General features: G+C 47.5%; 1 protein-coding gene across 1 annotated transcript; it reads right to left on the bottom strand.

Annotated features, from left to right (window-relative positions):
- Window positions 1–14,658: 14,658 nt before the first annotated feature.
- On the bottom strand, window positions 14,659–16,263 carry LOC117471047 (general transcription factor II-I repeat domain-containing protein 2-like). Its single transcript, XM_034115827.1, has one exon. The coding sequence runs from the start codon at window positions 16,261–16,263 to the stop codon at window positions 14,659–14,661; it is 1,605 nt and encodes a 534-aa protein (XP_033971718.1).
- Between the last annotated feature and the right edge of the window lie 674 nt (window positions 16,264–16,937).

Raw genomic sequence — 16,937 nt, 5'->3', positions numbered from 1 at the left:
CTGCCCAAACCTACATCTGGCAACCATAAATCGTCCCCCCCCCCTCTACTTCGTCCCCCCCCCCTCTACTGTCGGATATCCCCACTTACCTACGCCGGTCACACTGCATCCTGCCTCGCCGAAAGCGCTTTCGACGACGGGGAAAGCGTGGTGGTGCACTGGTCCATCTTAAGGCATACCTGACGGCTTCTTCTGTGAATTATCCACGCCTCGGATGTCATGGCCCTCTCGCTGCACGCCATGTGAGGGATCGGTGGATTCGCCCCGTTTTTCCGGAGCTCCGGACTCTCAGGGGCCCGCTGGCAGCTCCTCCTGCCCGACTGACTGCTCCCGGCCCGCGCGGCGTTCAACACGCACATCTTCGTCAGCTGAGACGCACTACACCTTCGGCAAGCCCGGAGCGAAAACTTTGCATGGCTTTGCTAAATGCTAGGTCGATAGCAAACAAAACGTTCCTGCTAAACGACTTCTTCACCTCTCGTGAACTGGATTTTATGTTCCTGACGGAGACCTGGGTCCACGCTGGCGAGTATACACCGTTCTCTGAACTTCTTCCTCCTGACTGTACATTCTTCAGCTCCCCCCGTGCCACTGGCCATGGTGGGGGCATAGCATCAGTGTTTAGAGCTAGCCTCCAATGCCGATTGCTTCACCCTGTATCTAGCTATGCCAGCTTTGAGTTGCAGCTTTTTGAACTGAACCCGGCCTCGCCTATACTCTGCGCAGTCGTGTATCGTCCGCCAAAGTGTAATAAGGATTTCATAAATGACTTTTCTGACTTTCTGTCCGGGATCATGGTGAAATATGATCGTGTTTTGATCTCCGGAGACTTCAATGTCCATGTGTGTTGCGAGTCCAAACCTCTGGTTAGGGACTTTTTAAATCTCCTTAGCCGCGTTCACACCGGAGTACTTTTCACCGTACTTTTCGCATTTAGTTCCGTGAGTACCCCTTATGTCGCGTTCACACCAAAAATCGTACTTAATCTCGGGTACTTTTACCCCCATTTTTAGAGCCAGCTGAGAGAGCGTACTTTTCTGTGGGTGAAAAGTGCCCCAAAAGTGCCCCAGTGCTGATTGGCTGGGCGAATTGCAAACCACGCCCCGTACAACTGTGGAAATGTTGTGTAGAGCCGCCATTGTTTTGCCTCGCTACAAAAACCTTAGCGCACCGACGAAGAGTAGTTTGTTTTTTAACGCAGTGAAATTATGACAAACATCAAGAAATCCGAGCGATGGAGTGATGAGGAGGTATCAGCGCTTCTGGACATCTACGCCGAGGACACGACGCAGGGAATGCTGCTGAAGCCAGTACCCAATTCCAAGATCTTCGATCGTTGTTCTAAATTGTTGCTTGAGATGGAAATCGTGCACAGCGCCTTGGCATGCCGGCTGAAAATAAAGAAACTCCGCCAGGACTACAAGAAAACTAAAGACTGGAACAATAAAAGTGGTAACGACCGGAGGACCACTAAATGGTTTGACCGCTTGGATGCTTTGCTAGGCCGCAGACCATCATTCACGGGTCCAGCATCGAGCCTTGATTCGGGCAGTATGGCATCGGAGGCCGCTCCAACGGCGAATTTAGAGGGCGACAACGACGAAGGTAAAAGCAACTACATGCACTGAGGTTTTAATCTGCACAATAATGGTCTCAGATGTACTTTTATTTGCTCAGTAGATCAAGCTAGCCATGCTAGGCTGAACTAGCTAACACTGGCCCCGAGCTGGCTAATAACATCTAGCTAGCTAGATATTCTCGGCCGCTATTAAAACGTTTTGACGAGTGAATAACTGTGCAGTGTTTCTGTAATTTGCTTCACTAACTCATGGAACTAATCGTGTGTTTCAGGCGAGGAAAATCAGCAACACTCGGTATTGGAAACAAGCGAGCTTCTTGGCGTTGGAGATCAGAGCTTGCTCGTCCCCCTTACCGGCAACCAAACGCAAAGGTACACACACTGTAACTTTGTCTTGAAAGAACGTTACGCATGGAACAGATGTTCACAATCATGTTTATTTCCTTCTTGGTACAATTATGAAACAGCGTGAAAGAGTATTCGCCTAGACCGGCATTTACAAAATTTCGCGCCTTTTTACTCTCTCACAAACATTGTAAACATCCGGGCTAGAGGTCACATGACTTCCGGTAAGAAATCGCTTCCACTTGGAGCATATATCGCCACCTACTGTTGATTTATTAAATCCTTGTCCTCAGACCAGTGCTTTTGAAGAATTTGAAGATCAGCTTGTTTGCTTCATTTCTTGATTTACTTGCATATATTGACTTGAAATCCATGTCCTTGATGTTGAGTTGTTCCAGTGCAGTTATCAGAATGAGTCTTTGTCTGTTATAATCCAGGCAGCTAAAAAATACATGATGTATGTCTCTGGTTGTTGATCTTGTATCTTGCTTATTTTCCCCTATTAGGAAAGCGGACACAGGATGCACTTTTCCTCGAGACCGTCCAGGCGTTGGAGGACCGGCGTGCCGTGGCGAATGAGTCGCTGCGCGTAGATCAGGTGGTGCAGTTCAGCCAGACCCAGGAAACGGAGGCCAAAATGCTCACCTCGATGGAGTGCTTTCCCAGCTAGTGACAGCCAACAGGTCTTCCTCCAAATAGTGGCCCCTGTTAATGTCTGCTGCTGAGCCTATGCCTAGTTTAGGCATAGTTTAGTTAAGTTTAGTTTATTTGGTTTTTGTAAATACTGACACACGACACACAACTTTGCACTAAGGTGTGTATGCTGCTGAGACTATCCCCACACCTGGGACCGTTTTATTTTATATTATTACTGTTATCACTTTATTTTATATATAATGTTTACTGACATGTCCAACTGACACTTTGTCACTTTATTTACATAAAAAAATTGTTCTCATTTCATGTTATGTCATATGCTGCAATAAAGAAAACCAACATGGCGATTAAATCATCTTGCTTATTTCTGACACTTTATCTTTAGTGACCTGTGTAGCATCCTATACATCACATGTAAGTGATTATTCTGATACCATCATGTTTCATCGGTTATAAACTGGCAAAGCTTTATTTGTCATTTATTTATCATCAATGTTGCAACCTTGTGGAGGAATGGCAGCGGCACATACACAAATATGATAATTTATATAATTTTAAATATTTGACCTAAACTTTTAATTCCCCCACATTTCACACAACACAACATGGAGTCCACTATGGGCCAAAAATGACATGAAAGTTTCCATTTTTTATGTTTTTATTTCCAAAATGAAACCATAAAAAAACTAGGGTTGTGAATGCTAGGTTAGTATCATCATAGGGCAAAATAAAGACTGATGCACCAAATGAAACTAGGGGTAGATGGTGACTTAGTTTGAATACAGTCACGTCACGTTCAAAATGGCCCATGTAAAAAGTAAAGTGCTCAAAAGCAGCTACTTTACTATGAATTCAAGTTTACATTAAAAAGCAGAACAATTATCAATACATTTCTGAAGTGATTTACCGATTTCTACATTCCCCTCGTCTCCGTTTTCAAGATTTGTTGACAGCAGAGCCGTATAATAGAAGAGTTACGACATAAAAATTGTTCTATTTCATGTTATGTCTTGAGAGTGCAATAAAGAAAACCGACATGACGATTAAACAGATCCTTATTTTATATTGTTATTACTGTTATTATATAGTACAACTGACACTTTATTTTATATTGACAATGTTTAGTGACATGTACAACTGACACTTTAGTTACTAACATGTATGTTAGTTTTGGCTACTATTACACTATTGTAATGTTGCCTGTCTTGACTGCAAAATGAAAGAGAGAAACAAAAGCACTGTAGAAATGATCAGCTTTATTGTCAATGTTTACATTTATTGTTTAGAATGTACAATTTACACGCTGTTCAGATGCCTCATAAGGGCTGTGCGTGTGTCTTGCCCCCCAGCCTCGGCAATGGCTGGCGCTGGCCCATCAAGCTGGGTCGCCGGTAAGGCAGTCCATTCGTCCCTGTACTCATCATCATTACTTTCACAAAGGTTATGTAACACGCAACATGCTGCCACCTGGATTTTTATCTTGTCCATCTTGCAGTCGTTTCTTTTCATCAAGCACCGCCACCTGCCCTTCAATCTGCCAAAAGCGTTCTCCACCACCACTCGTGCTCGGCTTGTTTTGTGATTGTACACAAGTTGCTCGGGTGTGAGCCTTCCTTGGAAAGGTTTCATCAGCCATCTTTGTGTCACGGCCCAAACTGTGTCCCTGTGTGTCCCTGTTTGTTCCCCTGTGTGTGTGTGGAGGGGGTGTGGTTTCCCTTGCAGGCAGCAGCCTGATTGCACTCACCTGGCCGACCGGCTCAGCTGTCCCTCATCAATCCAATCAAGACACAGCATATCTACTCCAGTCTCCCAGCAACTCACCGCCAGATTGTTTTCTACACCAGTGGTATTGCATCCTCCTGGCTGCTCATTTCAGTTATCCTGTCTGCGTGTTATTCTGTACTTTTTGTAATTAGTTTCTCCTTGTACTTCCAGTACGATCCCTCAGCCATCGGCCACCAGAGCTTCCAGCCAACCTGCCTGCTTCTTCCTTCACCATACCTGCCTGCCCTGTTCTCAGTCCAGCCTGAACTGCCTACCTCCACTCCGGACCTCCATAGTCTCCAAACCCGCCTGAGTCTCAGAACAATAAACCTTTTAAACATCTCCAGTCATTGCCTGCGCCTGGGTCCTGTTTAAAACATAATCCTAACAGAACAATCTGGCCACCATGGACCCAGCAGGCTCGGACCCAATTCGTGAGGCTCTCTCCAACCAAGGCGTCCTCGTGGGCCGGCATGACCAGATGCTCAGAGAGGTTATGGATAACCTTGCATCACTAGCTGCCAACGTAGCACAGATGGGACATCACCTCAACCTGGTTTCAACTCATCTTGCTCCGCCTGCTCCTGAAGATCCAGCTCCCCCACAAGAGTTAGCACCGGTTCCAGCCCAGCCCGCTCTCCCTTCACGTGAGCCTAATATTCCCACTCCAGAGCGGTACGCAGGTGCCTTAGGGACATGTAAGTCTTTCATAATGCAGTGTTCTCTTGTGTTTGAGCAGCAGCCGTCTACTTATGCTAACGACAGAGCTAAGATTTGTTATATGATAGGTTTACTTACAGGTAGCGCCCTAGCCTGGGCATCAGCTGTATGGGAGAGTCAGTCCAACCTTTGTAATTCTTATCCAGAGTTTGTAGAGGAAATGAAGAAAGTATTCCACCACCCCGTCAGCGGTAGGGACGCTACTAAACGCCTCCTCTCACTGCGACAGGGCTCCCGTAGTGTAGCCGAATACTCAGTGGAATTTAGGACCTTAGCTGCAGAGGCGGGTTGGAATGACACAGCGCTTCAAGGGGTTTTTCAAACAGGGCTAACTGATTCGGTTAAGGATGAGTTAGCAGTGAGGGACGAATCAGCTAACTTGGATGAGTTGGTCTCTCTAGCCATAAGACTGGATAATCGCCTTAGGGAGCGCCGTAGGGAAAGAGCCAGCCGATCTCCTGGGTCACTCCACTCTCGCCCTGTCTCGTCTCCTCTCGCAAGATTCGGGTCGGAAACTTTCCCAAGTCCCAGTGCCCCATCTGAAGTCTTTTCTCCTCTCCTGTCTTCAGAGGAACCGATGCAGCTAGGCAGAGCCCGACTCACTCCCCAAGAACGTCTCCGGAGAATAAGAGAAGGACTTTGTGTCTACTGTGCTCACTCCGGTCATTTCGTGGACACATGCCCCCAGCGCCCAAAAGAGGGTGCTCGCCAGTAAAGGTGGGGATACTGGTGAGCAAGGCTGTTTCTTCCTCAACCCCCCAGACCCGCAAGCCACTTGAAGCCACACTGTTGTTAAACCAACAGTCTCTCTCTCTGCCTGTCCTACTGGACTCTGGGGCTGATGAGAGCTTTTTGGATGCCCAACTGGTTGCCTCAGCCGGCATCTCAACTCAACCTCTGACAGCTCCTCTCAATGCTCGAGGTCTGAATGGGAAGCTCCTGGCACACGTTACCCATGTCACCGAACCCCTACATCTCGTCCTGTCCGGTAATCACCATGAAATGATTCAGTTCCACGTCATGTCCTCCCCTCACACACCCCTAGTTCTGGGCCAGCCATGGTTAAGACTGCATAACCCCCACATAGACTGGTCGGAGAATCAAGTAAGGAGTTGGAGTACCTTTTGTCACTCTTCATGCCTGCGGTCTGCAATTCCCCCAGCAGAGGTCGGTATTCCCCCAGTTCAGCAGGAGCCACTCAACTTGTCCGCTGTCCCTCCGGTTTATCATAGCCTGGGAGAGGTTTTCAGCAAGCAGCGAGCCCTTTTTCTGCCCCCTCATCGCCCTTACGACTGCACAATAGATCTTCTTCCTGGGGCATCTCTCCCATCCAGTCGCCTGTTTAACTTGTCCCGAACTGAGCGTGAGGCCATGGAGACATACATCAAAGACTCACTCGCTGCTGGCATCATAAGACCCTCTTCTTCCCCCGTCGGAGCAGGCTTCTTCTTTGTATCCAAGAAAGACCGCTCCCTGCGCCCCTGCATTGACTACCGGGGCCTTAACAACATCACCATCAAGAACAAGTATCCACTGCCCCTCATCAATTCAGCCTTCGAACCCCTACAGAAGGCCACCATTTTCTCGAAACTCGACCTCAGGAATGCTTACCACCTGGTCCGCATACGTCAAGGAGACGAGTGGAAGACCGCATTCAACACCCCACTAGGCCATTTCGAGTATCTAGTGATGCCCTTTGGACTCACTAATGCCCCAGCTGTCTTCCAGGCTCTTGTGAACGATGTCCTCCGTGACTTCCTGAACCGTTCAGTATTTGTGTATCTGGATGATATTCTGATATTCTCACAGACCATGGAGGAACACACCCAACATGTGCAGCAGGTTCTACAAAGGCTCCTCGAGAACAAGCTGTTTGTCAAAGTAGAGAAATGCAAATTTCACGTGGATTCAGTGGACTTCCTGGGCTACATCATTGAGCAAGGTCAGGTGAGAACAGACCCAGAGAAGGTACAAGCAGTGGCACAATGGCCCAAACCTTCCACCAGGAAGCAGCTCCAACGTTTTTTGGGCTTTGCAAATTTCTATCGCCGGTTCATCAGAGACTACAGTCGTGTTGCCGGTCCTCTCAACCAACTCACCTCCCCAGCAATCCCCTTCTCATGGACTACTCAGGCTGAGGCTGCCTTCTCTGAGCTGAAGAGACGTTTCACCTCGGCTCCTATTCTTATGAATCCTGACCCATCTCTTCAGTTTATTGTTGAGGTTGATGCATCCAACACCGGTGTGGGGGCTGTTCTATCACAACGCTCAGTCTCCGATCAAAAGCTTCACCCTTGTGCTTTTTTTTCCCGACGACTGACAACCTCTGAGCGCAACTATGATGTTGGCAACAGGGAGCTGCTTGCTGTAAAGCTTGCGCTGGAAGAATGGAGGCACTGGCTGGAAGGCTGTGAACATCCATTCATTGTGTGGACAGACCACAGGAACCTGGTCTACATACAAACTGCCAAACGACTAAACTCCCGTCAGGCGCTGGGCATTGTTTTTTGGCAGGTTCAACTTCACCCTTACCTACCGACCTGGTTCTAAAAACCTTAAACCTGACGCATTGTCCCGGCAGTTTGCAGTGGATCAGGACCCCATAGTTCCTGACACCATAATCCCTGCTACCAGAGTGGTGGGCGCTGTGACATGGGAGATTGAGAACTCAGTGAGGAATGCACAGAGAGACCAGCCAGATCCAGGAAATGGTCCAGATAACCGTTTGTTTGTACCTGACTCTGTCTGCTCACAGGTTCTCCTATGGACCCATGCTTCCCGCTTTGCCTGCCACCCGGGTGTGAATCGGACCCTGTCCCTCCTGAGACGACACTTCTGGTGGCCTTCCATGGAAGCGGACTCTCGAGCCTTTGTGCTGGCCTGCACTGTCTGCGCCCGTAGCAAGTCTTCACACCAGGCTCCTATCGGTCTACTCCAGCCTCTCCCAGTCCCTAGTCGCCCCTGGAGTCACATCGGCCTAGACTTTGTTACCCGGCCCTCCCGGTTTCACAGGGTAACTCAACCATTCTCACTATTGTCGATCGCTTTTCCAAAGCGGTTCATTTGTGCCTCTTCCTAAACTCCCCACAGCCTCTGGAACTGCTGACCTCCTAGTCAATCATGTGGTCCGGCTTCATGGCATTCCAACAGACATTGTTTCCGACCGAGGGCCACAGTTCATATCTCAGGTATGGAAAGCATTCTGTCGAGCACTTGGAGCATCTGTCAGTCTCTCCTCAGGCTATCATCCGCAGACTAACGGGCAGGCCGAAAGAGCCAATCAGGACCTTGGAGCTGCACTTCGCTGTGTCACCTCCCGGAATCCCACCTCCTGGAGTTTACATCTGCCCTGGATTGAATACGCTCATAACTCACTGTCTAGTGCTGCCACCGGTATGTCCCCATTTGAATGTTCTCTGGATATCAACCCCCTTTGTTCCCAGCCCAAGAGGACGAGATCGCAGTTCCCTCTGTCCAAGCCCATCTCCGTCGTTGTCGGAGGATCTGGAAGGATGCCCGCTCTGCCCTTCTCCGCTCCGCTGAACGCAATCGGCATATTGCAAACCGCTACCGGACCGCAGCTCCCCAGTTCCAACCAGGTCAGAAAGTTTGGCTTTCATCTAAAAATATTTCTTTACAAGCTGAGTCTAAGAAGTTGAAACCACGCTTCATTGGTCCCTATGTGATCGAGCGCATAATCAATCCATCTGCTGTTAGACTCAAGCTGCCTCCCTCCATGAGAATTCACCCTACCTTTCATGTGTCCCAGTTGAAACCAGTGTTTTCCAGCCCTTTGTGCCCTCCAGCCATCTCCCCTCCACCCACCCTTGTTATTGATGACCACCCGGCCTACACGGTCCGGCGGCTGTTGGACATTCGCCGCCGGGGCCGTGGGTACCAGTATCTGGTCGATTGGGAGGGTTATGGTCCTGAGGAGAGGAGCTGGGTGTCCCGCAAGCTCATTCTAGGTCCCTCTCTCATTCGGGACTTTCACAGAGACCACCCAGACAAGCCTGGTGGTTCGCCTGGAGGCTCCCGTTGAGGGGGGGGGTACTGTCACGGCCCAAACTGTGTCCCTGTGTGTCCCTGTTTGTTCCCCTGTGTGTGTGTGGAGGGGGTGTGGTTTCCCTTGCAGGCAGCAGCCTGATTGCACTCACCTGGCCGACCGGCTCAGCTGTCCCTCATCAATCCAATCAAGACACAGCATATCTACTCCAGTCTCCCAGCAACTCACCGCCAGATTGTTTTCTACACCAGTGGTATTGCATCCTCCTGGCTGCTCATTTCAGTTATCCTGTCTGCGTGTTATTCTGTACTTTTTGTAATTAGTTTCTCCTTGTACTTCCAGTACGATCCCTCAGCCATCGGCCACCAGAGCTTCCAGCCAACCTGCCTGCTTCTTCCTTCACCATACCTGCCTGCCCTGTTCTCAGTCCAGCCTGAACTGCCTACCTCCACTCCGGACCTCCATAGTCTCCAAACCCGCCTGAGTCTCAGAACAATAAACCTTTTAAACATCTCCAGTCATTGCCTGCGCCTGGGTCCTGTTTAAAACATAATCCTAACACTTTGCAGGGTGTAGGCTGAGTCACCAAGGATATAGTAACCCACATCATGTCCACCAATATTCTTTGTTACATGAGGAAGTAGACCACCCTTATCCGCAAAACTACACAGTGATGACATGCCAAACACTCTGCTATCATGCATGCTACCTGGTAAGCCAACAAAAACATTCCAAAAGAGGCCTCTACCATCCACAACACCCTGCAGGACGAGCGAGTGCCAGCCTTTGCGGTTGAAATACTCGTTGTGGTATTCCTCTGGTCTCAGAATGGGGATGTGTGATCCATCTACTGCACCTACACACTGTGCACACCCCCATCTGCGCTCAAAAATAACGCCATCTCCTCTAACTTCTCAGCGTTCGGCCATGGCATGAACTCACAAAGGAGTATGCTCACAACAGAGAAGCAGAACTCGTGCACACAGTAACACACTGTAGATCTGCCGACTCCAAACAAATGAGAGATGGTCCTGTACTCAGAGTTGGTCGCAAGTTTCCACAGTGCTATGGCGATTTTTTTAGCCACAGGGACACACTCCCGGAAGTTGGTGTCGCTTCTCCCCAACGTTGCTTCCAGGCGACTACAGAGGTATTGGAAAGCGTGCTTGGACATTCTGAAATCTTGGATCCACTGCACATCGGTGTACGTCGGCACCACGTTCTCCCACCAGGCCGAGGTTCTATTGTTCACCCAGAGAGAGCGCGGGACACGACGCGTCCCGTAGTATTTGCATATCTGGAACACATACAAAGGCGCAAATTAGCTCTACATAACTCCACAAATCCTACATTAGATAGTATTAATAATTTACTGAACTTACCATTGCTGTTCTTAGGGCGTGAAAACGCTCATCGTCATCAGCCATCCTACGGTGAAACATGGCAGTCATGTGTGCTTTCCGTCGGCCAATCCTTTTCCTAAGGCTTTTAAACTGCCTTTGATGCTGAAGAAACTTTGCCATTATAGCATTCAACGTGTGGCGGCTCCGGATTTGTGTCGGACGCCTAATAGGCTCAGGCCGCATTAACGAAGTTACAAAGCTGTATAACATGAGCACAAACAGCACAACTTCAGTCGACTCCATCTCCATCATGTCTGAGGTCGGAAGGTAAACAACAGACAGTATACGCGGGAAGTTTTTCTTCTTCTTCTTCTCTTGTTTTGTAGCGGATTGCAAACAACTTTAAGGTGCTTACCGCCACCTACTGTACTCGCCGTGAAGTGGTTTGTGGCCTGCCAGTAAAGCCAAAGCAGAAGAAGAAGAAGAAGTGACGTCAGCTACTCATTTGCGTAATCTTCCCTCAGGGAAAAGTACTCCGGTGTGAACGCGATCTGTACTAAGTGCCCTGGGGTTAAAAGCGCCGGGGCTCTTAGTGCCGGAACTAAGTACAGGAAAGTACTTGTGTGAACGCGGCTCTTGATTCCTTTGGTCTCGTTCAGTCCGTGGCTGGCCCAACACACGAAAAAGGACACACTTTGGACTTAGTATTATCGTTTGGACTGTCTGTATCTGTGGATGAAATATGTGCAGCAACGCGTATCTCAGACCATTTACCGGTTTTGTTTACAACCTACATCCCTTCCGCAGGAGTCGAATCACGTGCCCCGGCGCGTCGTCTGCGTTCGATTAACCCCTTGACTGCCTCACAGTTCTCTGATGTTTTTAATGCTTCTCCGATCTGTAAATTAGATGTGAACTGTGCTTTTAATGCTGATGAGCTTATCTCCATGTTTTATTCGACATGCACACTAATACTGGATTCTGTTGCTCCTTTTACGCTTAGACGCACCAAAGTTCTATCAGAGCCGTGGCTCAATGACTGTACTCGTGCTCTCAGACGCGCTTGCAGGCGTGCAGAGAGAAAATGGAAAAAGGATAAACTCCATGTCTCCCTAGAAATCCTTCGTGCTTGCCTTTCTGGACTACCAGACGGCAGTCAAAGCAGCCAAAACAGAGCACATTTCTCTGTTAATCTCCAAAAACAGCCATAAACCTCAGGTTCTTTTTAATGTCCTCAACTCTATCATTAATCCCTGTGATGTTTCTTCTATTGTCCCATCGACTACTCTCTGTGATAAGTTTCTTACATTTTTTATTGAAAAGGTATCTGCTCTTAGGCTAGCCCACACTAGTGCTACCCCAGATCCTGCTCCTTTTCTGTGCCCTGCTGTCCTCGACCACTTTGAGCCTGTATCCCTCTCTTCTCTCTCGGATGTAGTCAAGCACCTGCGGCCGACAAACTGCACCTCAAACAGCATTCCCTCTCGCCTTCTCAGAGATGTTTTTGATTCAGTTGGAGCAAGTATTTTATTACTTTTAAACACCTCTCTTACCTCAGGATGTGTCCCAGCTGCCTTCAAACATGCCGTGGTTAAGCCACTCCTTAAAAAGAAAAATCTCGACCCCTCCATTCTCGCAAATTTTAGGCCCATCTCCCCGCTACCTTTTTTATCAAAAGCCCTGGAGCGAGTAGTCTACGCCCAGCTGCAGTCCTTTTTAACCATCCATGGAATCCATGAAAAGTTTCAGTCTGGCTTTAAACCCATGCACAGCACTGAAACAGCCCTTTTAAGAGTTTTTAATGATCTGCTCCTAGCCGCCGACTCAGGTAGCCCAGCTGTCTTGGTGCTGTTAGACCTGACAGCTGCCTTTGACACTGTGGACCATAGCATCCTGCTGTCACGGCTTGAACAGTCCGCTGGCATAACAGGCTCTGCCCTTGCATGGTTCAGGTCCTACCTGACAGACCGTAGCTTCTCGGTACAGCTAGGTGCCTTCTCCTCTGCCAAAGCCCCTCTTACCTGTGGGGTTCCCCAAGGCTCGATTCTGGGCCCCATCCTTTTTCTACTGTACATACTGCCCCTAGGTTCAATACTCACAAAACATAACATTCCCTTCCACTGCTACGCCGACGATGTACAGATCTATCTGCCTCTCAAAGCAAATGTCACACACTCACTACAGCAGCTGATGGACTGCTTAGCAGAGATAAAATCCTGGCTGAGCAAAAACTTCCTCAACCTCAACGAGAGCAAGACCGAGGTCATCTTTTTTGGACCGCAACCTCCAGCCTCTCCGGTTGATATTCTGGGCTCTATCAAAAAAAACATCCTCCCCTCGGTCATGAACCTTGGAGTGACCTTCACTAGCACTTTTAAATTCGACAAGCAGGTCAGCACCGTAGTAAAATCCTGCTTTTTTAAAATAAGACTATTGGCCAAAACCAAGTCGTATTTATCTTTTAATGACTTAGAAAGGGTTATTAACGCCTTTGTAACCTCGAGACTGGACTATTGTAACGCTCTGTATGTGGGTATGGACCAGGCCTCAATTAAACGCTTACAGCTAGTCCAAAACGCTGCTGCACGTTTGCTGACTGGCCACAAAAAGCGCGACCACATCACCCCTATTCTGGCCTCACTACACTGGCTTCCAGTTCGGTTCAGAATTGATTTAAAATCCTTTTATTTGTTTTTAAAGCACTAAATGGGCTGGCTCCGGCCTATATAGCTGAACTGCTCCAGCGCTACACCCCAGCCAGAGCTTTAAGGTCTGCTGACCAGCTGCTGCTGGTAGTGCCCAAGACCAGGCTAAAAACCAGAGGGCACCGAGCCTTCGCAGCAGCTGGCCCTAGGCTCTGGAACACTCTGCCCCTCCATGTGAGGTCGGCCCAGACCCTAGGGGTTTTTAAATCTACACTAAAAACACACTTCTTCTCTCTGGCCTTCTAGTTAGAGCGGAGCATGACTCCTGACTTTTCCGTGTGTTTTATTTTTATTTTGTTTTTAAGATATATCTGTTGTAATTTATTGTCGTTTATTGTGATTTGTAGTAATGTGTTTTTATTACATGTACAGCACTTTGGCTCGACCAAAAATCGCTTTTAAATGTGCTATATAAATAAAACCTGATTTGATTTGATGTGTACAGTGTTACAAATGTATTGAACATGTACAAACTAAGGTTTCCCATTAATGTAACGGGCGCTACAGTGGAATACGCACATACACAGTGTACCCGCGACTCTTACAATCAAGTGCTATTTTATAAGTGTGGGGGGGGGGGGGTCCTCACCTCCTCTAGGGGGGTCCGGGGGCATGCTCCCCCTGGAAGATTTATTTCTTTTTAAATATTGAAGTTAAATTCATCAACCTGGTGCACTTTGAGAGCAAAATGAATTTATGGATACATCTCTCAACACCCATATGAAACAGAACTGTAAACAGATTTTCTTTTTCTTTATGGATATTTTACAAATCACTCCCCTTTCAAACTGTATTCTTGTTTTACTGTTTTTAATTTATTCTCATAAATGGTGACCAAAACGTTTGAGACCCACTGAGATAACTAGACTAAAGTTAACTATCTAAACCAGGGGTCCCCAAACGTTTTCCTGTGAGGGCCACATAACTTTTCCCTTCTCTGATGGGGGCCGGGGTCAGTTTGTAACAGAAAAAGTGTGACGATCGCAGGGGTGCCTAAACGTAAACATTTATTGTTTTCCAGAAAGCCACACATAACCAAATATTAATAACCTTTTCCGGGATCTTCACAGAAAAAAAGTCAGGAAATAAATAATAACACTATTAATGAAATAAATAACCAAATAACCCTCTCTGGGTTCTTCACAGAAAAAAAGTCCACTGAACATTAACTTTCTGTTGTGCCGTGCACAATCTTAACAGGTAAAAGTTTAGCTTAGTTGTCAGAGCAGAATCTCTTACTCAAATGACTCATATGAGCAGTCTCTCAAAGTTCTTGTGTTCCTTCCTTATAATCCTTTTGTAGGTTCCAGTAGGCTTGTAGACACCGCTGTTTGCAGCTCTCTCTCATCAACTTCCCTGTGAAAACCACAAAGCAAGCAGGCTGAGAAACCGAACTAAGTGATACAGCACCTACACAGCACAATACATTTCACTACCAGTATGGTTGTGGAGATGGATTTTATCCCAGTAGATTTTATTATGATTAAATTTGTTTATACTCAGAAAAGTCAGAAAAGTGATCTTACCTATGTATGTTCATCAGTGTGAACTGTGGGCCTGCATCTGGCTGGTGAGAAGTTGAATGTCAGGTTCCATTCTAGTCACAGCCAGTCTCAAACACTGATGCAGATGTTCATCTGTCAATCTTGATCTCATCTGAGTTTTCAGGTGTTTCATGTGTGAAAAGGTTTGCTCGCAGATATACGTGCTGCCAAAAAGTGTAAACATCTTCATTGCGTGTTTTTTTATGTTAGGGTACGTGTCGTTTGGGAGGGCGGCATAGAAGTCAATGAGACTGTTGGGCTTGAATGCGTCTTTCAGAACATCACAGTTCTGTAACTCGGCCAACTCAAACTGATAAGAAGGCTGGGCTTCATCGATGTCGGCAAGAAAGGGGTTCTGAAAAAGACGGATTTCTTTTGCATTAACACGTAGTTGCCGGAATCGCACACCGAACTTCGCCTTCAGCATTTCCAGTGCTTCCACACACTTTTCAGCTGGGAACGGGACCGCTGGGTTCTCTGCAGAGAGGTTTTGGGTAGCAGGGAGATGGATGAAGTTGTGCTTTTTCACTTGTTCCAAAAGCAGCGCAAGTTTCACCTCAAATGCTTTTATGTGAGAATACATGTCGCAAATGAGTTTCCCCTGGCCTTGTAGCTGCAAGTTAAGGCCGTTCAGCATTTCTGTCACGTCTGTTAAAAATGCGAGGTGCCATTTCCATTCTGGGTCGATCAGCTCTGGGACCGTTTTGTCTTTTGAATGAAGAAATGCGTTAATTTCGGGTAGCAGCTCGTAAAAACGCCTCAAAACTCTGCCCCGGCTCAACCATCGGACCTCTGTGTAGTACAGCACATCGCCGTGCGCAGACTCCAGTTCAGACAGGAATTGTTGGAACTGCCTGTGTTTAAGTCCCTTTGCTCTGATGAAGTTTATGCATGACACCACAACCTTCATGACAGAATCCCACTTCAACACTTTGCAGCACAGTGCTTGCTGGTGAATTAGGCAGTGGATTTGTAGCGGGGCGGTGAGACCCCGTTCTTCCATCTCCCGGTTCATGCGTCCTATTAGACCCCGAGACGCGCCCACCATACTAGGAGCCCCGTCAGTCGTGATGCTGGCAAGCTTTGACCAGTCTAGGTCCAACTCTTCCATGGTTTGGCATACTTTGCCGAAAATATCCTCCCCCGTTGTAGTCCCTTTGAGACTTTGGAGGGCTGCCAGCTCCTCGCACATCTCAAAGTTTGCGCTAACTCCGCGAATAAAAATGAGCAGCTGCGCTGTGTCTTGCACGTCCGTGCTCTCATCCAGTGCTAATGAAAAAAAGTCAAATTCTTTCGTCTTCTGCTGCAGCTGGGCATATACATTACCCCCGATTTCTTCAATGCGTCTGGTGATTGTACTCGCCGACAGACTCACGGCATTAAAGACATCTTTCTTCTCGGGACACACCTCTTCCGCGACAGCATTCAAACATTTCTTGACAAACTCTCCATCAGTGAAAGGTTTACCGCTGCTTGCTATCAGTTGAGCAACCCGAAAGCTGGCCCGAACAGATGACTGGTTCAGCTGAGCTTGGCGTACAAATGTATTCTGCTGAGCTAACAGTCCACTTTTTAGCTTTGAGAGTTTGTCTGCTCGCATTTGGCCTTGCAAGTTATCATACTTGTCTTTGTGACGGGATTCATAGTGTCGGCGCAGATTGTATTCTTTGAATACCGCCACCGCCTCTTGACAGATGAGACAAACAGCCTTTTCTTTCCATTGAACAAAAAAATAATCGTTTGACCACTGCAGGTTAAATACCCTGCATTCTGAATCAATTTTTCTCTTACCTAACCTTTTCGCCATTATTCCGTTCTATTTGACAGGGGCTAGTCTAGGATTCGCGTGGCCAGACTGAAAAAAAAATCATAACGCGTCTCTGGTATTGTTCAGGGGGCCGGGCCAAATGTGGAGGCGGGCCGTATCCGGCCCGCAGGCCTTAGTTTGGGGACCACTGATCTAAACACTCAGAGAGTCCCTTACCTCACTGAGCTGTAGTTATCTCTCTCAGTCTGACAGGACAGAGCTCTCCCTCTCCTTTTTTTTAGAAACAGCTTATAATATCTGTTAGCGCAGCTAGCTAACCAACAACAATGCAAATAGTGAATTTGGTAGAAATATACTCTATAATAGTAAAGTTATTCAAGATAATGCCATATTTATTATTATAAATATTCCCCAAAATTATTCAAAAGCATATTCTTCCAAACTCCTTGCTGTAGTATGACACACAGGAGACTATTGATGTGTGTGGTGAGTTTGGTAGTAATATA

Source organism: Trematomus bernacchii, unplaced genomic scaffold, assembly GCF_902827165.1.
Source record: "Trematomus bernacchii unplaced genomic scaffold, fTreBer1.1, whole genome shotgun sequence".
Taxonomy (NCBI): domain Eukaryota; kingdom Metazoa; phylum Chordata; class Actinopteri; order Perciformes; family Nototheniidae; genus Trematomus; species Trematomus bernacchii.
Note: the sequence above shows the minus strand (reverse complement) of the source record. Positions and strands in the feature narration are given on the sequence as shown.